This window comes from Toxotes jaculatrix, chromosome 16 (assembly GCF_017976425.1).
Source record: "Toxotes jaculatrix isolate fToxJac2 chromosome 16, fToxJac2.pri, whole genome shotgun sequence".
Taxonomy (NCBI): domain Eukaryota; kingdom Metazoa; phylum Chordata; class Actinopteri; family Toxotidae; genus Toxotes; species Toxotes jaculatrix.
Genome location: NC_054409.1, coordinates 17,091,727 through 17,117,894, shown reverse-complemented (window position 1 = coordinate 17,117,894; position 26,168 = coordinate 17,091,727). Strand labels below are relative to the sequence as shown.

The window sequence follows — 26,168 nt, the reverse complement described above, 5'->3', positions numbered from 1 at the left end:
GGTAAAATTTCACTACCATGCCTACTGAAAAGGAAAAGCTGCATCCAACAAAACCCACTGACATGCAGCGCAATTTAGGAATAATGCAATGACAAAAGTGCTATCTGCAAATACAGCAGTTCAAAGTAGAGAGGATCAAATCAGATGTGATTTCAGCTGTATATTGTCAGTCTTTGAATGCCAAAAGAAGAGCAACTGCTTGAGTGGTACCACTTGAAGTTCAGTGTCAAAATAGTTTCTCTTTATGGGCCAGTTCTCATTGTATTTTCAATGTGTAAGAGAATTATTTTTATTAGATAATTTATTAGATAATCTATTCTTTTAGACGATTACACCAGTCTAGACCTTGAACAACATTATTAGAACTGCAAAATCTATTTTGTACTCAGCATTTAAAAAAAAAAATGTATTAAATAACCCTTAAAATATGGCCAGCTGCGCCAGCGGGCTCTTTTTCCTTTTTTGGTAAATAGTTTTATGTTTGAAAAGCAAGTGTCTGCATAAAAATATTGAAATTTGAGCATAAAACCAATCTGTCTCATAGCGTATGTTCAATGTAGCCTAAAGGAAGCAATTTAAAAGTCAGTAACACTGGTGTTTGGCAGTGTTCTGGAAGAATTTACCCTAGTGAGATAATTCTCCCACCGCGACAAGCCTACTAAGGTTACCACCAATGCACATTTCATATGCAGCTACACGAAATGTTTCATAACATCTCTACAACCTTTGTTGGACAAGTCTCTCTGCCTCAAATCACAAGTAGAATAAGAAGCTGCTTAGTGAAGACGCAGTGTTCCCTCAAAACAGATGTTAAATATATATGAATAAAAGGTTCAGTGTGGCAAATGCTTTCTTCAAGCCTATGCGAGAGAGCAACTGGGGGCACTCACTGGGGCCAGGTCTAAGGAGAGAGAGAAGAGAACAGATGATATAAGGTCCCTCTTCCTAATAATTTCAGGAATTTCATTATTTCCTTAGAAAATATTTGTCCAGAGTTTTCGGACATGCATGGGGGGGGGGGGGGGGGGGGGGTCAGAGGAGTTTGATGCTGAAATGATTAAGTCAGCAATGAATAAAGGCAGCAACTCTACTGTAGGGTCAACCTTGGCCCTGTTACTAAAACACAATGTGCATCACATGTTGAATTTATGCACAGGGGGACTTTAAGAGCAAAAGCAGACAGTTTTAGTATAATCAAAAAAAGATAGTTTGTCCGTCTCACATGCTGCATTTTTTCTAATTTCACATTATGTCTAATGATCTGGTAAAAGCTTTGGTGGTCTGCCATTGTCGGAAGTCTGTACCCAGTGACTTCATCGTGAGGGTGTTTACAGTCAGAACAGTTTGGGCCTTTCAGACGCTGTCTTTCTATCTGTCCATCCACATCTTACTCAAACCTCCTTGCCAATTACCCTGCTGCTTTACCCCACCCCCAGTGTTCTCTCTCTCTCTCCCTCTCTCACTCTCTCTCTCACCCCTCAACTATTTCCCCATCCCATAGCCCCTGTTCCCCTCTCTTGCCTCTCATCATACATTTTTTCAGCAGCGATGAGCCACTTGGGAAGGACAGGATTTTCCATGCATTCAACCACACCACTTTTTAGACATGTCCTGGGGAAAAAAAAAAAACTTTTAAAGACTTGCAGAGAAAGAAAGAAAGAGAAAGAGAGAGGGTAAAACAATTGAGGGGGCTAGGAAGAGAAAGGCAAGGTGAGTGCAAAAAACGGAGCACCACAAAATTCAAGCATCACTGCAGGGCATCTGTTGCAGGGAGATCCAGGAGTGTGCGAGGCAGCTCAAACTGCCGTGTTAATGCTTTTATATCTGATACATATTAAATAGGGGAGATTATGACTTCATCCATTTACACCCATATATAATTCATGTAAGCCCATAAATTTGCCTCGTATACATATGTCTGGGGCAGCATAGTGTGAAAGCTGGGGTGAGCTGGCATGGCAATGATGGTCTCACGGCCAAGAACACTTTTAAAATTGGAGGGGGCCCTCAGCTCCCCTGTCATCAAGTCAGTCAGCACCACAGCCCCTAAACCCATCATTCATCTCTGCCTTTATTACTATACTTGCTCTCTCCTCTTTAACCTTCCAACTTACTCTGATTATTTTTTTCCCTTCCATGGAAGACACATGCATAAGAACTGTGTCAACGCTCAGATTCCAGAGATCCTGCTGTGACTGCTCGCAGTTGAGAGCAGAGTTTGAAAAAGCAGGATTTGGAAACATATGGAAGGGGCAATGGGACGATCCAAAATGCTCCCCCAACTCTTCCAGCTCATATCTTAAGTAGGAGCTCTTGATCCAGTACTGGGGTGAACACTCTCAGTCCTAGCAGATGTGTGAACCTCTTCATCTGTGCCCTCCTTGACTTTGCCAAGTCATTAGTTCCCTGGTGTGTCATACTTTCGAAAGACCACCAGATGCAAATCTGCCTGCCTATAGTGGCCCAAGTAAAACCTCTCTGCACTCCGTCTTCTCTCAGTCCCCTAGTTAAGGAGAAAGACTTCTATCAGCGCCCATGAGAGCACAGGTGAAACCTCGACAACAGGTGTTTTTATAATGGTGCTGCGGCTTTAAAGGGAAAGTGCAAAGTCCTGGTATTTACGCCCAAGCACTCCATTATGTTTTATGGGACGGGGGCTTAAGGTTTAGACGACCAATTGTAAAACACCCAAGTCAAGGGCCCTGGAGATTAGCTCCCTGCTCCAAGCTGGAATACAGCACAGAGAGGGAGTGAAGGAAAGAGAAAGGGTGGTCCATCCATTAACCTGCCACGTTGAGAGGTATTGACTTAGGAGAGGGGAGAGAGACAGAGGCCAAGGGAAAATGGATGACCTATTAGCCTCTGACAAAGCCTGGCCAGAACTTCATTTCCCAAAAACATATTGAGGCTGAAATGTTCCTAATATCCACCTTGCCAAGTTTGTATATCCATCTTACTTTAGATTGGGAGATGTTTCCAAAAAGCATTATAATTTCAGGTACTTGCAAAAACCATCTGATTCTGACGAGTTCCAATATTACAGGATTGATCTTCTATCCAGTTACTCAAATATTACACTGATTTTTCATGGACAGTCAAACACACATTACCATCTCATACAATATTTGTTTTCTGCCTTTCTGCAAATATGATGCAGATTCACACTGTATGAATTACAGCCATAATTTCAGATGTCCCTGGCTCCAGACAAAAGAATGTTCAGCCTTAAAATAAATGCTGTCAGATAACATCAAATACCACCAAAAACCATACGAAGTGTCAAAACCAAGGGCTGTGAAAACAATGCAAAATATTTCCCTCAGCCAAATGTGGAGGGGGCAAAGGGGGGTTATTATCAATGGTATTTTCAGAGGAAAGACTATTGCAGGACCACAGAGCTGCCTGTGTCCTGTGTTAGCCAGATTTTTGAAAACGCTACACGTAAGTGGTAACAGGCGCAAACGCTGCAAAAATAAATGTAGGACCTCACAACTATTGTTCCCCTGCATACACAGTACATTGTTCATCCAGAATTCCATAATTAAGGAGGAATGTCAAACTGTTTGTAGTGCAGTTCTCTGCAAGTCTCTCTAGACATACCATAATCAAAGAAAAATAAGCAACCACCTGAGAAGATTATATCTATTTTTTAGACTGAAACTTCTCTTGTCCTCTCTCTGTCTGTCTGTTTCTCACTTTTGCTGGTATCCTTCCTTTCACAAGCCCATCTTTCAAATGCCCGCAGGGAGATTTGAACACTGCAATGGCAAGCGTTTTGCCAATGGCTGATGTCTAAATGAAGTAGTTTGCCCGCCACTTGATGAATGAGCTTCTAATGATGACTAAGCTGGAAGGGATGTGGTGAGAATTGAGAGATGGAAGCAGCGGCAAACCCACCTGCTTTTCCCCTCTGATGTTGTTAATTAGATGTCATTATTTAGCTATTTAGCGGTCATTTTAAACAACAGGATAGTGCCAAACAGACAGTGCTTCCAGCTCAACTGTGATTGAAAACAGCCTCATTTCCTTGATTCATGGTATCAGAGGCCCAAACAATCCCACACACTAGGCTTACTAGTTTTTCTTCCTTTCGCTTGTCCCCTCATGACAGTGACAAGAAATACTGACAAACATCTGAATTTCGGTATTTTCTTTTTTTTTTTTTGTCTCTTTTTCTGGCGTAACCATAAAGACCCCCTGCATTGGCCACAAAAATGTTTCTGTCTACTGTGTTGAGTTTCAGTGTACCAAGAAACAAACAATCCTGCTATTGGAGGTCTGGCACAAACTTTATTACAGCAAATTCCAGAGATTTATTCTCCTTGCCAGTTTTTACTCATCATCTACAAGCCACAATGAGATTACCACAAAAACACAATTTGAATGCATTTATGAGGGCCTCTGTATTCTCCTCAAGTAGCCGCATGAAACCACATAATCTCTTGCTTCATGCAAACTACACCTAGGAGATTCTGTAATACTGGTATTCAAGTGCAAGTGAAGTGAGCTTTCTTCACTGTTTTTCCTGGAAAATTCTTTCAGGCACCCACGTTAAGGGACCCATACCTGCCTCCCCAGGAAACATGTCTGTCAGTGGTTTCCTGGAGAGAGTGGTATGTCTTTGAAATGATTTCCATTGCTACAAGCAAAAGCCATATTGGACTGTCTTTTCTGACCTCTAATTGCCCTTACATTCTGTTTAGAGTGTCACTCTTTCCAAACCAACTCCCTTCTCCAATCAAGCCAGCTTAATTAGGACCACTGGGTATAGGAGACACAGAGGAGAAAAAGGTGGGGAGAGTTGTTGAAAAATGGATACAAAAATGAGCAGTCTGGCCTACGCATTTGCTACCAGGAAAGTCACCCGGTTGCGTTTGTTTTGCCCTGCTTATGTGTGGAACACTGATTGAACCAGGCCAAGGCTAGATTGGACTAGCTGCCCCCAGAGGATTTCCCAGGCCACACAGGCTGGGAGTTGAGTTACACTCAGCCTCAACCCAAATGGTCAGGAAACAGTAGGACTAGACATCAAAACCTCTCTTCAGGGACACATGTATGGAAAGATTTGTTGTTTGATTTACTCTAGCCATATGAGGCCATGGTGTGGAGTTGGTTTACCAAAATTATCCAGTCAAGTCAACCAAAATATGTATCAAATTAAGCAAGGTATGCTATTGTTAGTTAAGGCTTCTTGGTGAATTGAAGTCATGTTTATTAAACAACTACCAATGAGGATTACCAGTGCTGAAAACATAACATGCAAAATGTGAGGGAACTGATCTTACCTGTGTGGAGAGGAGCGGTTGAAGCATGTCTTGGTCACATCTGTCACATTGGGATTACAGCAGTCGCCAAGGTCATACAAGAAGTTTTCCCAGTTACATTCGGGGTCACATACACCATTCCCCTGTTTGTGCTCAGGGCAACGGCTCCGGTGCCCAGACATGCAGTCACCTGCATCAAACCCTGTCAGCGGATGATTGCATTCTGGGTCACACGAATCATCGCCAACTTTGCTAATATCACAGTTAGCTAAAATCAACCGATTACGAAGGGAGGAATTGGTCACATTGTGAATGCTGAGCTCCCAGGTGATGTTGTAGGGGCTAAAGGCATCATTTAGCTGCTGGTGCTGCAGGCTGATCTGGTGGTCTGATACAGTTGGCCTCATGCGTGCATCATCCCATATATTTATGACTCGATATCGCACTTTCTTGGGCCGACGGAATGTCCAAAGCTGGTTGTAGTTTTTGATGACCTCAACATTGTCGCAGACAGTTTGACCACAAGTTGGTGGATCCAGCGTTGTGTCCAACAATCCCTCAGCATTTCCAACTCCACCACTACCCAGAAACCCTAATCGGCCACCTCCTCCCTGCTCAGGCTGAGGAAAGCTACCATCTTTTACAGTCAGCCATTTTCGGCCTGGGTGCTCAAATGTTTCACGAATGACCAGCTGAGGTAGATCTTGGGGGTCCTCGTGGCCCTGCATATCCCTGATAATCTGCCTCTGCCCTCGGGCTTGCCTCCATAGACCCACCCTTTCCACAGCTCCCCTGTAATTATGATTCAGTGCATTTCCCCCAATCATCAGCACCTTGCACTTTTTGGTCAAGTGACTGAAGACATCACCTGATTGCTCCCGACTGACACCCACTTGGGCGCCATTAACAAAAAGCTTCATGTATATGCCATCATATGTGACTGCCACATGTGCCCATTGGTTGGGTACATAGCGAGAATTGGAGTGGATGGAGGTCACTTTGTGGGCACGGTCAGTTTTAAGGGAGAAGAAGAACCGGGGATCTCGATTCCCATGTTCACTAACCGCCTGGATGCCAAGCAGCCAGCCACGGTCACTGGAGGCATAGAAACATTTGTCGTACAGGCCTGGAGAGAGAATGGAAAAAAAGGTCAGTTAATTTGTGCATGCTTTTATTTTCAGGTGTGATGACTGTGAACATATGAGAAAATGAACAACAATCACAAAAAACATCACATGATTCCATGATCACATGGAAGAGAGCCTTCTGTCCACATCCTTTCTTTTTAATAATAGAATTTTATCCTTATTTCACCGGAGACGGTGGCTGAAAACGTAGCTGAGGTTAGGGAGCAAGAAGTGCATTAATATATTTTTTTGATATCTAAGAGCATGTTGTCCTGGAAATTGGGTTGAAGTGCATGTTTAGCTAAGGGAGACCCCATGGAAATATCTCGGTATAGGCTTTTCGTGAACACTGAGCACATTTAAAGTTGTTCGTGTAAATGTCCCTTGCCAGCAGGGTAGCCAGAAAAGGCTAGTTTTCTGCTAAAGCCTTGTTTTTGTAGAGGCACCAAAACACCTTTTTCCTGTTTCACTTGGACCGTGTATGTCAGCTTCAGCATGGTAATGTGTTTTCACTTCTTAGGGGATCTCTGAATGCTAACTGTTTGTTTGTTTAGTGCTTGTTGAGGTACGTGTGTGCAGGCACACAACCTCACGTCTGTGCATGTGTGTTTGTTACTGCGTGTTCGTGACTATGTTGCATATATCCATGCAGTCTAGTTAAAGTGTGCAAAGGTTCCAAAGCACTTTGACATGCCTTGCAAGGTCCATCCCAGCATGTGAAAGTCTTAGTGTTCACAGGTGATTTTGGGGAGAGAGCTAGACTCCACTCTTGTCACAAAAATGCATTCAAGGGATTTGTTAATATTAGGGTAGAACTTGTTACCATGTGCTGTCTGGCAGTAACATCTCTTCACAAAGAGACGCTCTATCTGTGACCTGAACATGTAGTCCATTTAAAGTAGGTACGTGAGTGTCCTTATGCCTGTAAAAACCCTTCATATTTGTCTCTGCTACCTTTACTATGGTTGCAAATTATAAGCTGATTATCATAGTGATGATGACATCTTTGCCTCAACGTACTTGTCCACTTCAGATGCCTTTGTTCCCTATCGATTAGGCTACCTAAGCCTGCAATAAGTGGCTGGCTAATGGTGATTGCACGGACATCTTGCTAACTTTGACCTGTTTCTAATTAGATGAACACTCCAGTACGCATTCATTAACTTAGTATTTCAATAGACTAATGTTCAAAGAGTGAGGGTTGGGTTCAGCGTCAAGGTCAGTCTTTTGGTGGATGACGTTTTCAGGCTTTCCACTACACTGGAAGGAAAAAGTCTTCCATCTGTCAGCTAGTGCACTCAAGGCTAAAAGGTGTGCTAAAATGCTCGTAGGGCTCGTAGTGTAAACAGCTGTCATAATTCTGCCATGCTCAATTAATCTAACACACTACACTTTTCCAGATCCTGCACTGCGACTGCTCACGCTCACACAAACACACCTACACACACATGTGCACATACTATAACAGATATGCATATATACATGCTCATGAACAAATACACATTCCCACATATGAACAGACAAAGTGAAACACTGAAGTACACATTTGTGTCCACTCAGAAACATAAACAAACACGCACACGAAGGGATCTGCATGTGCACACGCTACAGTGGAGAGCTGTTCCTGTCAGGTTCAAAGGCAACCTTCCTCGCACTTGCCATTTGTCTTCTTCCAAGAAAAACACACTCAGGAAAAAAGAAAAAGTAAAAAAAATACACATGCACACACAAAGAAAAATGTCACAAGGACTTGATAAAAAGCAGGGAGGAAGGGAACAATGAAGACTCCGTTTACTTTTGAGCTGTTCTGGCTCTGAAAGGTCAAAGAAAGGCACTTTTCATAGTCATACGAAAGTGACCGCCACAGCAATTTCCCTGAGAAGACAATGGAAAATTCCATTGATATTTTAAAAACAACCTTAACGAACATAACAAGGATATCGATTATAAAAATGTCATCGCACCACTTTAAAACACTTGACTTCAAACATTTGACTTGGCTGTCAAGTTTCACTCTGATTTAAACCAGCTCAATGCTGGTTAAAATGAGTCACAAATGATCGACCTATAGTTGCACTTAAACATGCTTTTGAATGTCAGATGACATTAACACTACTTTTTCTGCACTGCAACTTATACTGCAACACTGTCACTATCACTCTCAGAAAACCTTCTCATTAAATAAAAGAACATCACTCAGAATTGATTGAATTTGAGGGTATTCAACAACATTTTTCTAACCACTCATAAGTAAGGTATTCAGTGCATGACCGTAATAATGGTTAAAGGTAATAAGAAGACTATGAGGATGATTCTAGTAGAGGTAAAGATCGCTGAGGGTAAGTGTTACAGTTCTCATCCTCTCTTCAAACTCCCACCACATGCCAGGTAATCGGCCATGATCTCAAGATTATTCATTTTCCTGTTAGTATCCCAGTTAATTTATTACTTAGTTATTTGACTATAATAAAACAGGAAGAGGATACATTTTTTAAGTGTCCATGAAAAAAGGAGCCTCAATGAGCCAAATTTGTTTTTGAAGAAATTTTTGTGTGTATCATCACACTAGAAAACAGAACCAAGATATATCTGTTATTGCAGCACTTATCTGCCAACGTCTGCATATAATTGTCCCCTGCAGGTCATGGAAGAGAGCCTCCGTTCCTCTTGTGATTTATTTTCCTCTTCCTTTGATGCGGGACAACCCAACATGACCCGGATACAAGGGCTAATAGGGCACAACGAAGTTTGCATAACATTTGGACACAGAACTTGATGTTCTGATTGTGTGGTTGTGTGTGTGAGTGAGTGTATATATGTGTGTGTGTGTGTTACAGTGGTTCAAATGCTTCTAAACCTGGGATCAATTCTGACCACATGTAACTGGCACACCCAGCACAGAAAACCTTTTCTGTAGAAGTCTTGTGGTTCACTTTAAAGGACCCAAGACTATCCACACTTGTATGTAATGATGGTTTGATCAGTCATCTGTAGAGTATTAAGTAACAGCTATTGATCCTTGGACACTCTCTTTTCCCATCCAGATCTGCTCTACATCAAGGAATTGTAGTATAAAAGGTGGTTACCTTCACTGAAAAATGCAACTTTAAAGGTTCGTAACTTTAAGTTTCTTCATTATATATCATAATGATTTGATCATCTTGGGAGGTCAATTACAATCTCTTCATGTGTTTGACTAAATGCAGATATTTTGGCAAACACTTCACAGAAACAGCTCAAAGCCAGATGCAAGAAGATGTCACTAAAATTGGTCAAGGATGCAGAAATAACATTCGACTTTTCATGTCTCAAGCAGAGATTCGGTTCACTGTATGATGATACCCTGACTTCCCAAGTTCACAGAAAACAATAACATACATGTACATACATGAAGGAACACTGAAATCTGGTGGAAAGAAAATAAGAGAGAATGAAAAAGAAAGAGACAGAGATGGTAAAAAAACAACAGTAAAAAAAAAAAGAAAGAAAAACAGCTGCTGCAAACAACACTGTGCTGGGATCAAAACAAGGGAATGGAGCATTTTTAGAGGCACTGGGATTTTTGAGGCCTGAATTAGATTTAAAAGATTAGGCTTTATTGAATTTGTTTGATCATCATATTTGTTCTGTTTGGGACCCCACTCTGGTTCACTGATATGCGTACACTTGGAGCAAATCTTAAAAATTGAGATATAAGATTATAAAAGAATACTAATCTCTAGGGCAGAAGCCAGTCCAAGATGAGGGCGGGCACAACAACAACACCTGTACAAAATAATGTGATCCAATACAACATCTGTAAAGACTGCAATGTTCATTTTCTGTTGAGATTGTGTCAGAGAGCTGTTTATTCAAATCTGTGGTCAATGTGGTGGTCATCATTTGTGTTGTTGTTGTACTAGATTGCATTATACTGTACAGATGTTCCTGTTATTGTGTCCATCCTCTGAAAATCTAGGAGTCACTCGGGTCACAACAGACCCTCTCACCCCCCTCTCCCCCAGTTTGAGACTCTTACAAGGGATTGGCTTTGCAGAGCATGTCCCTGCCAACTGGCCAGCACTACCTAAAAGTGTACTGTATTTTGATACACACACACACACACACACACACACACACACACACACACACACACACACACATACACACAGTCACACATAAGTGATTATTTATGTGCGTGGATGGAAGACAGATAGAAAATAAAGGAATAAGTAAATTAATCATATGGTTTAGTAAAGTCCCCAAATGTGCAGACTGGCATACAGGAGGCTGAGGAGGACTGAGTTCAGTTCAGTTCAGTTCAGTTCAAAGGCAGCCATCTGCACTAGTACTGTAGCGGGCAATGAGTTGTGTATGCAACGCTCCCTATCGGCAAGGAAAAGCAACATAAAAAAAAACCTGTCCAATACTGTAATGCACAAAAGCGCTATCGGTCAAAACAGATGATGCAGAGCAGTTTTAAACACATTTCTGCTGCTCCTTTACGCATGGCTGCAGACTTGGCAGGACAAAAACGAGTGCGCACAGATGACAACTACAGTGTAGTGTCAACCGTTCCTCTGACGGCAGGGATCTACTCATGCGTCTGTGTATCCTCCGCTGCGCAGTCAGTGGATGGAGATGCATCATCACTATCTGATTGTGCCTTTAATTAGAAACTCGGCGAATAACCCGTGATTTCGCACAAGTGTCAGCGTTTCGAAGAGACTGTGCAAAGCACCATGAAAGCGCACCGCCGCCGCACGAACACAAGCAGAACATTTTCGCGCAAGAGGGGAAACCCTGGATCTTTCGGTCCTGTCTCGTAACTCCGGTAGCCAATACAAAGGTGTCGATTTTGGGGGACACTCAAGCTTGCGGCTTGAGCTGCGAGCTTTGAGCGCCTCCACATACAACGAATCTCTCCGCCTGACGTGACGTGCTCGCTCACAAAGTTTTGGCCATTACATCATAGTTTTAAAATAGCCAAGTGGCTCAGAGAAATTACATTTTACGCACAGTGACATCAGCTGCCGGTCAAATGATGCAGTAGCCTACATCTGCTGCCCGTACTCCTCACTTAGATTTTATGATAATAACCCACATACACCCATCTTTGCAAAGTGGGGAAACGAGAGGGAAAATTGATTTGTAGAACAGAAGCATAGCGCAGCGATTATTGCTCTGTAAGGTGGCAAACTTAAATATGATCAAAATCTTCAGTGACCCTACGCTTGCACTACCTAAAATATCCGCTGTACTTTTGAGAGCATTACATCATTGTCTAGTCTGATAGATGAACTCATTTTCAACTCGCTGAAACTGCATGTTGCTTTGTTTGATAGACTATATGACACTGAGACAAAACACTGCACATTTGCATGTTTAGTTTTCATTATCAGGTTTAACTCGCCAGTTGTGGAGTTATACTAGTATACAGAGTTGGGTTGACAATAGGATGGAGGATGTGTAGACTATCCTACCTGCAATCACTGTGGGTGATCGTTGACCTCCCTCCGGTTTGATCCACATCTCCAGAGTGAAATTTCCTCTGGGTATCTCCACGCCAGGCTTCAGCCGTAGCTGATCTCCTCTGCCGGTGAAATAGACAGCTTTCCCCCGGTCTGGAGAGTTTTCCTCCGCCTGCGAGGAACGCCGACGCTGGCGAAGCACCCGTCGCTCCAAGCCGGGCAAAGACCGTTTGCCCCGGGGCAGGCGTGTGGCACAAGCCCCTGGGATGGTGGCTTTCGCCTCCCTAATGCGCACCAACTCCCTCTTGGATCTCCCCTTTCTCCGGGCTGTCCCGCACTCTGATCCAAAACACAAGATGAGAATCACCAGGCAAGACACCCAGAGAGATGTCCAAAGTTTCATTTTTCGGGAGAGGAAATGGCAAAAAAATATTTAAAATAATAAAAAATAAAAAATAAAAGAAACAACGGAATAACTAGAAAAAATGTATGTCCACAAATGTTCTCCTCTTTGGAATCCTCTCGAGTTTTTTTCCTTCTCTCTTTTTTACAGCGGTAGAATGTCAAACCGTTGAAACTGTCTAAATAAACCCATAAAGCTATGCTGTTTTTCTCTCTTTATAATGCTAAGCCACGACCCCCTCTCTTAAGCAAAACTACTCTGGAGACATTCAGGGGACACAGGAATATTTGATTCATGTATGTGTTCCACGGTGCCTTTTCAATGGGTCCCATTTAGCCAAAGGGATGACTAATAAGTAATCAATCAAGAGGGGGGTCCGGCCGATGCCCCCCTCATCCCCTTTGGACGGTAGGAGTTACTCGCAGAAATCCACAGTTGTCCGCCAAGCTCCTGTCACACCTTTTTGTTGTTTCCTTATCCTACCCGTAAAACAGCATAAGAAATGGCACATATTAAATTCCAAAGAAAAGTGACAACAAACCGACCTCTCATATTTATTAAAGGAAACAAGAGGTAAATTGTGATCAAAAATGAAATCCAAACTTCCCTTTGCCTGTGTGCCTGTACAAAAGTTGAAATGCACTATAATATCTGGTAAGGCGAAAGAGAGAAAGAGGGACAGAGAGCTGCAGAAGTAAGCATCGCGGTCCTCATTGATTGCCTGAAGCAGATACACTTGGAGGAGTCGGAGCTCGTCGTCCGCTTTAGAGGCAGTTTCTCTCTAAGTCTTTTTGAGAACAACTCATGTTTCAAATGTTCCGGGGCTGTGTTTTTTTCAAAGTGGGAAGTCACACAGGTAGGCAACTCTCACTGACGGTAATTCTCTCTGTGGCACATAGTGATGGGATGGTGTTTACGGAGTTTGGAAGGCGTATATGTATCCCTCTAGCGGTTACAATTTAAACAATCCAACACTTCCACCGAGTCCACAACACAGGACCACAACCGTGCAGTCTGAGTAGATAAAAGAATTATCCCAGTCCGTGATGTGCTTAGTTTAAATCTCCTCCCCGCTCCAAGAAAGCTTTGCTTTAAAGTTGATTTAATTTTCAGTGAAAGATTTTGACACTCACATGGGTCAAAATGTACGTGAAAGCTTACTTGAACGGTTGCTCCTTTAAGTAGATGATTAAAATGTAAATACAACATCCTACTGACAAGATGGCATTTTTTTAAAGGTTTCATTTAAGATGAAACCTTTTATTTTGAAGTGTTTAAAAAAAAACAAATAACAATGTTTGTAATCTATAGAGATCAATATATACATGTTTCAAAATAAAGAAATTTAAAAAATACCATGTGTTTTATGCAATGTGGAGGAAAAAAAAACTATTGTGCAACTCAATGACTTTTGAGAAAGTCCTCCATTTTGACTTTGGCAAAGTATGATGTATTCTATTAAGGTAGACCTAACTGTTCCTGTCAAAGTCATGTTTCCCATTAATGTCTTTTCAAAATAAAGTAAGCAGTAGATCAAATATGTAATGGCAGAATGACAAAGCCACAGTAGTTCGTGTCCCTTCTTTACTTAACTTAATTTGATGGATCGTTAGTCCTTTATTCTTTCAGTTTAAAAGACATAGTTTGATGTTCTAACCACAAAATGACAAGGTGTACACTTCTTTTTACCAGTGCATATTTAGTCAAATCTGGCCAACTCAGCTCACTCCAATCTAAGTTTATCCCAAGTTGCTGCTACCACACCAGGAATTTAGTCCAAAAAAAAAAAAGAAAGAAAGAAAGAAAGAAAAATGTTAGGGACTTGTAAGTTTCAGGTTGACTCACACATCCTAATGTTTACGGACATGTCACTTTAGATGGATGTGAATTGCAAAACTACACTCATCTAAGGTTTGTAAGCCTTTGTAAGTCTCAGCTGCCGAGTGAAATGAAAACAATCCTTTGGTTAATGTTACTGTTACTCCGAGAGCATTTTGACACAGAAAAGAGAGTGACTATACCTTTAATGGCTTTTCATAGAGACGGTCAGCTGGAATGTCTGTTTCCTCTCTGTTCTCCCACAGTTGTTTGTCGTAAATGTGTGTTTGGACAGCCAAAACTTGCCACCTACCATAAAGGGCAGAGAGAACAAACATTAAATATTTGCTTTCTTCTTCATATGGTGTTGTGACTTTAGGCCACATATTTCCTTTTGTTTTGTGAGCAGGGGGAAATGACATATTGAAAGGTGCTTGACCTTGAAAGTTGCCGCTAGCATAAATTTCACGTGGACCACAAATTTAAGCTTGTCAAAGGAGACAGTGGATAACTTTGTGTGTCCAAACCTTCACATGACAGGTCGTTAAGAAATTCTCCTTTCAGATTCGGTTGTGCAGCAACGCTTCCATGTCTTTGGAAGGGTTTCTCTTTGGATGCTAGTGTCAGAGACTCCTGATTCCCATGAGACAACTTCCTTTTGATGTATTCATTGTGGTAAAAAGCATGCTTTTTGTCAACTGACCTAAATTTTTTTTTTTTTTGTCAGCAAAATAGCACTGGCTCTCTGAACTGAATGTAATTTAGTGTTGCAATGTACTGCAAGTGGATTTTCATAAAATGTACCTGATATCAGAAGTTGACACTGAAGGAAAATGGAAATGCAACCCCACCAAGGTGCCAAAGTATCATGACAGAAGGTGAAAGACTTCTCCAGTCCTGTAATTACATTCTTCACTTCTCCACCTAAGATCAGACTGTCACTCTCTCTCTCTGTAAAGGAACATGAGTGCTGAAGATAGAATAGATGACCTAATGTCTTACAGTCAGCATCCTTCCAGGTTGGTACACTATGTGCAGACTGGAAGGACAAAAAAAAAAAAAAAAACCTCTGAAACATGCTCACATAAAGGTCATTCACCGTCCCTCTGTTATGCAAGGAGATTGAGTTGAATTGTTTTAGTATAGTATTTCATCCACCATCTAACCCTTAAGGGCATGGACCAATCAACATGCACAAGGTTCAAACTGTGTGTTTCCCTGTATCTACCATTTGCCAGTAAAAGAATGTCACAATATCTCTCCCTTTAAAAACAGGCTGATTCCCAGTTATTCCTGGATTTAATGGTCCAGGAAGACAACATCCCATCTTAACCCAGTGATCTGTGATGGTTCATGTCACAGTGCCCCTGTGCTATTCTGCAAATCCCACAGCAAATCTGAGTCAGTCCATAAAGCAGAACCCACCACATCGCTTTTACAAGGGCATGATGTTACTTACGATCAGCCAGGGGTCAACAAACAGGAACCTTTGTTAGTCATCTCAAATCTGAAAAAAACAAGCTGTGTATAAATGGAGGAATAACTGAATGAGATAATTATAATTAAATGAAATGGGTTTTTTTATCCCAACTCAAAAGGCAAGAGACTCCCAGTTACTTGAATCACATTTGACTTTTTCCTTACACAATCATCTCTAATGTCCGATCCAAAAATCTATCCTTAGTTGCAAAACAAAAGCCATTCTACTAAACTGCAGCTGAGTAGAAGATAAAGAGTTGTAACAGTAAGTGACACTGTTAGGATTATCTACATTCAGTATCTGAATGCATGCAAATGTTTTTGGCTTTGTTGTTTTTTTCACTCTTCCCTCTCACTTTTGCTCCATGGAGATTACATCTGTGAGGTCTAAAAGTAACAGCTTGCCGTGCCGTGGACACAGAACTCAGGGAGTTATTGTTCAGTAGAAGAATGGCGCAAAAATATGCATGTTTAATGACTAACTAGATATTGTTTTCATCAATTGTGATGAAACTACACTAACTTTATCTGGCGGCATGTAGATCATAAGTATCATCATACTTAAGCTCTATCTTCACTGTGCTCCCATGGTGATGCAGCCATTGCTGTCTCCCTATCACTTCTGTTTGGAGAAAAGTGGTAGCAGTATTGTACAATAATCCCACAACGTCATCTGTGACTGTGGAGCAGTGCGAGTCAAATAGGAAAAAAACATTGTCCTATAATCCATTAATGCACCCAGATTAATCTGTGACTGTGGCTGTTCTAAAGTGCAAACCTAAATGCTTTTGCCGTTTTTTTTTTTTTTTTTTTTTTTTTTGTGGGTGACCTGGAGAGCAAAATGATATACACTAGAGTGTCAACAATGTTAACACATTAAAGAGTAATGCAGATTAGGTTTAAAGTATATATAAGGAAATTCTTTGAGTGGTTCAGAGATGTGAAAGTAAAATAAAAGAGGTTATGCAAAGCTGCAGTGACAATAGGATTCCATAATAGTGGGCAGAACCTTGTAAGGCAGTAGCTCTTTCTAAATATAATGCCGTTACAGAAGACCCATTAAAGCCCTTAAGAGTATAATCCTGAGCTACCTACAAACTCATACTAGGTTGAATTTTCAGTGAAAACTGGAATGCAGGCAGTTTTGGATAAAAAGAAAGCACTTCCCAATAAGAGATGTGCTAACTGAGATGGAGGTGTTGTTTGTTACTTTTAAACAGAATATCGCAAAGATTATAGAAAATGTATACATTCCCTTAAATCGGGTTTAATCTTTTCTAATGCTTATGACAGCTGTCATTTATATGCGCTTAACATGGAAGGACAGCCAGTTCAGCTGGACACTGACATACTATATATGGACAGACAACAGGACTGCTATTGTGCTATGGTTTGATAATCAAAACATAATCAGAGTATTAGCAGAATGGTACATGAATTAACATCCACTGCAGAGAGAAGTCAGATTACTTCCTGTTATGATGCATAAAAATCTGTCATACTTTGTTGATGAAAACTGAAATGTCAGTTATTTCATTCTGGATCACAGTGAACAGGGAGAAGTTAACGAAAGCACATGGTTGTGTCCTAGTTTTATATCTGTAATTTAATCATATCTCCTAAGTGCATTTGTATCATTATACCTTTACACTATACACACACACACACACACACACACACACATATATACTGCCCCTTTACCTTCCCTTATTCAAGTGCTACATCATTTATTAGTCATAGCTTCCAGCTGTAGAGCAACAGAAAGTAAGAGGGAGGATCTCTGCCTCTAGCTTTTCTTACCACAGAGGATCCTGTCTTTTTGTACATCTGTCTACTTATCTCCATGTTTAAGGCTGATAAGTTGCTGTCAAATCACAACTACTGGTTGCTGGCTATAACAATCTGGGGTGAAAAAAAAGCAAATGAAAAAACAAATGAAAACTTGTCAACATTGTTTGGTAGTTTCAAGTGATATTGCAATGCTTCACTGTACATACTACCACCCACAACCCTACACAACACTGTAGTTAACTGTTGGTATCTTGTGGCACAAACAAAAGGTACATTTTCTCAAGTGACATACTTGAATGCTTAATCACACAACATCTGATTCTGTTTTATAACAGCTGATGAAGGTTAACCAAGGCAACATGGTATCATTTTATGCTTACTTTCCAGTAAGAAATAAACTGGTAGGGAGTCACATCCATGTTGTAGTTTCTTGATCAACTCTGGTTTTCAGCACAACTGCAACAAAAGAACATCTGAACATGCAGTTGGCTTCTCGAAAGTTTTCCATCTACTCTTGCATTTTTAGATCATTGTCTTAATATTTGCTGTCCACTCTGTAATGCCAAAAAAAAAAAAAAATTTCTCTTCCTCCTATTTTAGTTAAATGGTTGGTTGGCAATGAAATACTTACCGCCACCATCTGGTAAGCTGTGCGGTTGAATGGGTAGATCTGGTTTGACAAAATTGGCCGCTGATACACTTTTCTTAGCCTCAGCTGGCAAAGCTCAGTTCTGTAGCTGCTTACTTTCTCTGAGATCACTTGTGTTGTAGTGTTGTAGTGTAGCTCATCAGACAACACAGATGAACCACAATGCTAAACTGTTCCTAGGTCTGCACTGACACATGGTTTCCAAACATATGATGGGACAATCCAATAGAAGGTGAGTAAGACGTACATAAGTTCATTGCCAGTCCAGCATAAGCCCAATGGCTAGATAACACACACCAGTCAGGACAATAACTGTCTCTTTTCAATAGACTCTGAAGAATCTTTGAGCGGATCAATTATTTAAAAAAGTAGAAAGATATATGTAACAGTTGAACATGAATACTGGGTCTAACTCCCAAGGTACAAAACTAAATATTTCAGTCGGACACTTCAGGAAATACAGAGCTATGCTGAACATCACACCACATCCTAATCATCTTCACATCCTGGATTTTAGCCGCTGTTGTGAGCTGTGTAGTAAACAATAACCCATTATGAGTCCCCAACGGCAACCAAGGCTTGCCCTTCGTTTAACTCTGCTGCTTGTGGGGAAGAATTATATGTGCAGAGGTGCAGAGTACGGCACAGTCAGCACACCGCTGCTTGCCACCGCTACTGCCCCTCCGTCTAGACGTTAGAGCACGTCCATATGGAGATGGTTAAAAAGCTCATTAGCCGGCCTACTTGAAATACAGTTGCAGTGACGCTTGTCCATAAAAACACAAAGTAGAGTGGTTTCTGCAGTGGTATTAACCAGGTTGAGGCATCAAGCCCCCAGGACTGACAACAATTTGGCACAGGCCTCCAGTTCACCAAACAATGGCTGAAACTGAATGCTTTCCAAGAAAGGAATAGGGAAAGAAATCATTTTTTGGACGATTTCTGGAACTTTTTGCTTGAGGTAGTCTGATCCTTCTGGGTAAGGAAGAGTGGAAAAATGTCTGGTAAGGTGAATGGGATATGGCCCATTGGAAGAAAAATGGCTTGGACTTATTAAAAACATTTAGGGTGACCAAAAGCTTGCTTTAGGGCAAGAAAAGATTTCAGGAAATGAGTGCAAAGACCAAATTCATGCAACCGCTGTTGCCAGTTTGTCACTACTGAATTTTTAGCATTACATTCACACATTGAACTCACTGAACTAAAACTCAAACCCTCTTCCTTTACTTACAAGATGTACTGTACTTAACTGTACTATATATTCACATGGTAAAATACACCAATAAAAGTTACTATTTATAGTTTATCTAACCCCTTTTGACATTTGGAGTCAAGCACCTTAAGTCCTTTCAACACTTACTGTACAGAGGCCTGCACAGGCCTGATTTAGGCTAATTATTGAACCTGATACCATGGGAAAATTGCACTTAATTGTGCAGAAAGGAAAGTATTTTTTCCCTCAGATATACATGAAAATTTCCAGCCTTTGATGATTTAAGAATGTTAATTTTTACATTAATGTAAGTAAAACATCTAAGGCCTTATCCCTGCATTAATCAAATATTTTAAAACAGTATAAAGATAACTTATTGTAACTTGAACGCTGCTATAATCAAAGTCTTTTCATTAACAATGGATCAAATGACTACATGCATTATGAAAAAGGCTGCAGCAGAGCTTGACTCAACTCAATGCAATTGTTTCATCCAAACAAAACACCTACAGAGTTCAGGAGGTCTGTACATCACATGCAGCAAACACTTTAAAATATAGAGAAAAACTAAATGGAATCAGTTTTAAATAGAAAGACAAGAAAAAAAAGATATATCTGTATGTGCTCCTGAGCTGAACTAAATCAACGGCTGTCAAATGTTGGACAAGCCCAAATCAAGTGCCTGTTAACAAAGTCAACATTCTCTCAGGAACCCATTGTAAGCACATCTCAAAGCTTCACACCTATTAAAGTTTTTCCTTTACTAATTCAACCAACCCTCATTGCTCAACATCTTTGAGGTTGTGTGTTTCATTGGTAGGACAATATTTACACTGAACAATAAAAGAAAAACTATTTGTCAAATGCTTATAAAGCCTTGGATTGATAAAGGGGCACCAGTGTCACAGGTCTGGTCTGTATATGTGTGTGCAAGCTTGCATATAGTGTTATATATGACTGCATTTGAATAGACTGTGCATGGTTGATCTAGGTGTGTTTTCTCTGTAAGCAGAAATAGGAATAGCTATACATTGTATGAGGGATCCTATGTTGGGGTGCATATAATGTGCACACATGCAAATATACTGTGTGTCAGTGTTTCTCCTGTCCTGGCTTCCCTTCTTGTTCTTGACGTGCATCAAACTTTGTTCTAGGACGATAGATGGACACATAAATAGAGAGATACATAGATTCCCAGTATATAGTGCATTAACCCCATGGTGCAAATGTCTCACAGCGGAGGTGTAGTCTTCAGCCCACTATAACCAAGAAAAATGGCAAGAATGTCTAGAATGTGCTCAGTAAACAACATTAACAAAACGCAGTGGACTTTGTAAAGAACATAAATACCTAATGGTCTTTGGGTGGGTCGCAAATAATCAAAGTGCTTTATGGAGAACGTAAACAACGTTGTGGTTTTTGTAGACACACTGTGGTCGCACAAGATGTAATGTATATATTAGTCTGGCTGGGAAAGGAAACATAATGCATTTAGTATGATTCTAGAGCCAGTAAGCAGAAAAACACATGCTGCAGCATAAGTAAACAATGCATAACACTACATCGAGATGAGCAAACAATGGGCACGTGCTGATTTGCAGTCAACAATGCAATGCCGTACCTTAATGTGTCTAGGCCAAACAATGCAAAAGCCGATTATGCAAATTGGGGTTATCGAGGGCACTGCAATGTAACAATGGCACCAAGTTGATTGAGCTTGGCTGTGTGTGTGTGTGTGTGTGTGTGTGTGTGTGTGTGTGTGTTACCCATCCCTTTGGGTTTCTTTTTTCCCCACAGATGCCATTCCCAAAACCCCCTATCCCACGGTCTCTGTTCTGAGGCCTCATTATAGGGGCTGCTGTCAATCAGAAGGTCAAGGGTCATGGCAGAGGATCAGCTTGATCAATACCCCCCGGCCTGATCAATCAACTTGTCTTTTCATTTCCACCAATAAGATACCAGCTTCCATCAAAACAAAGGAGTGAGAGGAAAAAGAATGCCAGAAAGAATTAGGAGGAGTAAGAAAAGGAAGAATGTAAACAAGCCTGCCTCACTGAACAGATCCCAGAAGCTTCATTTTTTTTCTCCGTTTAGAATGACATTGTCAAGGACTAGGACATTGATGAGTGGTGTGCGTCATCATGATGCACCTGTAATGCCCTTGGGTCCTTCTGTGTTTGCTCCAGATCTGAGACACCTTCTGGGAGATTTAGATCTCTGGCTGCATAGTGATCAGTTCCTTATGGCAATAACACACACACTATGCACTCTGCCACCTCGGTCTTCTTTAGTGGTAGCAGTAATTTTTAAAAAAGGTTAATATTTGTGGAAGTACACATTCATCTCAAATCATTACAGTGGAAAAACTCTGCATTTTACAAAAAAAAAAAAAAAAAAATCAATTAAGCTTTACGATTACAAAAGCATACTTCCATTTAATTATAAATCATCTCATTTCATATATCCAAATTACAAGACACAAGCAACCTCTCCTCATTTCCTTTTAGCAATTGCAGAGTTAAGAAAATTGAAATGATCCATTAGCTTTGATTATCAAACAGGCTTAATAAATGGGTCATTCTTCAGTATCCTCTCAAATTAAAATTGCCCAGTGTGTATTTTCAATTGAGTGTCTGCTTCTGTGCCAAGGAATTATTCTCCCTAAGGAATAATTCTAGCTACCAAGTAGTTACAAATCATGGAAATGAAATGATGGAATATAGAATAGAAAGGCACTCAATGCTAAATCATTAAAAATACACTTTCTTTACACGTGACATGAGTTGGCTAAGAGCCAAGCATAAAGAGTGAGCTAGCCTGGGCTGTTCTGTGGTAAAAGATCATTCTTTTAAAACTAAGGACATAACAACACAGTCATGACATGCAGCAGTAAAACAGATTTAAACGATTAGTAATACAATTTGAATGCTCTAAAATCCAGCATAACAACTTCCTTAAAGGCACTACATGTAAGAATGTGAAGCAATTTCTAATTAATCGCTATTTTTACTGTGTGAACACATTGTAATGTAACTTAGAAAACGAGATCTTCCTGACGTTCTCAGTTGCCTACAAAAGCCTGTGGACTGATTTTTTGTGCTGTGCTGTGGGCTGTGATGGAAACTATGTCAGTAATGAAGTAAGTCAACAAGTCAATATAATATTCTGTTTCTTTAGAGAAACGTAAAGTCAGACAAACGTCTTGCACAGGAGACCAATCTCCACACTTAGTTTTAGAACTGTACCAGTGCAGGAGAGTCAAATATAGCCCGTTCAGTCTCGTGTATGTCGCATCACTGTTTTGGCCGATGCCCGAGATGTTCGCTTAAGCTCACTTAACATCCACCGGTGTCATTTAAAACAAGGGTTTTCTGAATGTTACATATTGGACCATTAAGTGATGACAGTTGAACTGCCAGAAGCAGGAATTCACTCACAAAACTACTTTCACCTCAGTACTGTGTTACCCTCAGCTCACGCAAGACAAATGCTGCAATTACATTTTAATTAAAAAAACACTCACACAAAAAAAAACAAAAAAAACGGTAAAGTCATCAACCTACTCCAACCCCCTCCACCCCCAAGCAAGACAAAAAGATCCTACAAGTTCAGACACTGCAGGCCATGAAGGAATAGTTTGACATTTTGGAAAATAATACACAGTCATTTTCTTGGCAAGAGTTACCACTGTCCTGCCAGTGTGCTAAATGTAAATCTGGAGCTAGGTTAGCTTAGCTTAGCCTAAAGACTGGAAGCAGGGGGAAAGAAAAGAAGGGCTATGGACAAAGGTTTAAAAAAAAAAATAAATAAAATAAATCCACCTACCGGCACCGCTAAAGGGGTGTGTATTTCAATGTTGAAATGAGCATGCAGTACGTGACATATTGCTGAAACAGGGAGGAGAGAGAGGAAACGGAAGAACAAACAGGTCATGATGTGGATCTAAATTCACTATGTTACAAGTACATGGTATATGTTTTAGCTTAGTGAGCTTTCAACACAGCCCAAGGGATTATATCTAACAACTCATTTACGGGGAAAGTAGTTTGAAAGGTGCAGTATAAGGTGAACTGACTGAGCAGCTAAAGACTGTGCTGACACCATAGGGAAGGGACAGACCAGAGGAGCAAAAAAAAAAAAAAAAAAAAAGCAACAGTAGATCTTATATTGAGCCAAGACAGAGGAGTTGATTATTTTCAACTTCTGACATTTTGAATAATTTCCTAGCCAAAAAACACAATTTTATTGGAATGTGCAATGTTACTTGTCAAGCTTCAGGTTCTCTTGGTGAAAATAGAGAAATTATGTCAGTGAAAAAAAATACTTAACAAAAGGCAGAGTCATGTCGGGAACACAAGCACGGATATACCCTGGCAATAACAATGGTTGTAAAGACTGACGTCAGCAATACTCAGTATGGCAATTTAACAAAAGGGCAATGACGTCTTTACACAAAACAAATAGGCCTGTTTCACTAAAGCTCAAAATGTATGGGCTTCATTGTAAGGGTCTTAAATTCAGGTTAGATATTTGTCCTTCTCTTGTCATTGTCTTCAGCTGTAAGAAACTGCATGGTGAATCTGGATGTGCTCCCCAGATCATGGCAACGATTAATAAATAATAACGGTGAGATCAGGGGGACATCACTGAAGGGCTATTTATATCCACAGAGCAAATTTAACCTTGACCTTCTTTTTCACAGTGACCACACTTGGCTTCCTCAAGCCAAGAGTCAAACATCATATTTTCACACTTCAGTGTCATCTCATAACTCTGACTTAGATATGAAATATTCAAATGCTGCTCTGCCTACTGTAATAGGCAGTGAAATTCCTCATCATAAGCTTCACAGACTGTGTGCTCTTTGTTTCAGAGAGGAAGTCTCTAGCACCTGTGGGCTGGCACACATAGGGAGTCAAAAAAAACACCTGGAAGCTCATCATGTGTGCCAGTGAAGGCATCATTGTGTAGTTATTAAATTGTCTCTTATGTAACTTTGCACAGAACCAAGCAACTTTCTGAGGTGCATGAGAAGCCACAAACTCTGCCTCGGCCTACTGTGGGAACAGACTTTAATCTGAGCCTGTGCATGATGTGCGTGCAGGTGTTTTAAATGTGTGTCTGCGCAGGTGTGCGGAGGGAACATAGCAGGCAGGCGAACAGACAGGCACACCGGGTGCCTGTGAGGTCAGGGGCTAGGTGGAGTGTTAGCGGGAACGACACCTGACAGCGACTGGGTGGATGTGCCCTGGCAGTTCTGTACATTCATGTCACTACTGATAAAAGTCAGCACCTGCTGAGGAGGAGAAACTACAGTGCTGGTGCCACCGGGTCCTCCCTACAGGACAAGGAGAGGAGAATGAGAACACTTCCTTCCGCCTGTCTTTCCGAGTCCCTCCGATGCTCACTGAGCAGACAAGTCAGGACAGCTGTGATGGCCATTGGTTGGGCAAGGGTGAAGGTGCCAACCTTGTCAATGCCAGAGGTGGGAGCAAAGCTGCATGACACCGCCTGATTTGGGCTTGGAAAACGAAACCTGGATGCCTCTCTTTTAGTTGTGTAACAGCCAAGGGCAAAGGGAAGTCTACAGAACTTTCTCTGTTACTGTAAATGTAGTTGGACGGCTACATGTGTCTTACTGGGTAAAACAAAACAATCAGCTTCAGAGGATGATTTTTTTTTTCAGTGGGTCAGTGTAAAAAGTTAAACACGGACACTGACAAACAATATGTTTAAATGTAGTAGCACAAATGCTGAACATCAGGGAAAGTTAAGAGTAAATTGTAAGGGTACAGTGCTACATAGTAGCTTACTGAGTCATGGCTATTAACTTGACTCACTGTCCACTTTTTGTAGTGTTTACATGTTTTCCTGCAGTTAGGGGATCTCCTCAGGTGTCCTGGATTTCTCGAACTCCCCAATAACATGCAAATTCTCAAGTTCAGAAACTCTAAATTACCCATACTTAAGTTTCTCACACAACAAGCTACTCATGATACATGTTATGTTTAGTGAATATTCTTTATAGACACAGGCACAGAAGCCAAAATTTAAGCAAAAAACTGTCTGTGTCTGTTTGAACGTTTCAGCTTGTCCCAAAACATGTTGGCCTCCTAAGTTCTGAAGGTAGAGGGAGACTGTCCTGGGCCACCCAGAGCACAACAGAATAGTGTTTCCACTTATCTCTCCATTACGGTGGTGAACACAATAAAAACAACACCTGGGCAATATAATGTAATCCAGAATTACTTAGTGTTTGATTCTGGTTGTGTTCTCAAATGTGTGGTTATTTCTGAGGCTTTAATGTGCAGTGTTGCTGTACTGGATTGCTTTATATTGCACAGGTGATGCCTTTTTTTTTTGTATCCACTGATAAAAAGTCAGATACTGCCACCTAGTGTTCACATACTGGTACACATAGGGAAACCCCTTTATATTCAGCTGCTGCTGCATTCATCACAGTCCCAGTGCAGTCAAAGTCCAAATCCATAATTTTACAACTTAAACAATAGCATTCAGCGAAAAAAGAATCTATATTTTCTGTTTTTATGTATTGTGTGCATGTATGCTGACTGCAAAGCAACCCCACATACTCCTCCTTACTTTTTCTGAGACAGAGCTGATCTACAACTGTACTGATCTGTAACCCAGAGCGAAACGGAAGCAATTGTCCAGTGGGCGGGTTATTTCCCCCACATTTTTGCTGTCCTAAATGACTGAAAATGAGGGCCGGCTCGCAAAACCTTGGTGCCATAAGCAAAAACAAACTTAGCATCTCACTGTAGTAATAGCTTGTGGAAAAACGTCACCTTCAGCAGTGGGGTGTGGAGGAAGGGAGGAGGCTGTTGTAGTGTGTGTGTGTGTTTGTGTGTGTATGGGGTGGGTGAGGGGGTTGATGGGGCAGTGGAGGAAGAGTGGGGGAGGCAAACTTGGACGCATGTGCTGCAAATTAAGCTTTGGTAGGCAGTCCTTGT

General features: G+C 41.0%; 1 protein-coding gene across 1 annotated transcript in view; it reads right to left on the bottom strand.

Moving 5' to 3' along the window:
- The window catches only part of pappaa (pregnancy-associated plasma protein A, pappalysin 1a), an 86,766-nt gene extending 73,892 nt beyond the window's left edge, over positions 1–12,874 (bottom strand). The window contains exons 1-2 of the mRNA XM_041059035.1: positions 11,854–12,874; positions 5,286–6,390 (exon numbers count right to left, since the gene is read on the bottom strand). Coding sequence (XP_040914969.1) covers positions 5,286–6,390; positions 11,854–12,244 — 1,496 coding nt within the window. The 5' untranslated portion in view covers positions 12,245–12,874. The remainder of the gene's footprint in view (positions 1–5,285; positions 6,391–11,853) is intronic.
- Between the last annotated feature and the right edge of the window lie 13,294 nt (positions 12,875–26,168).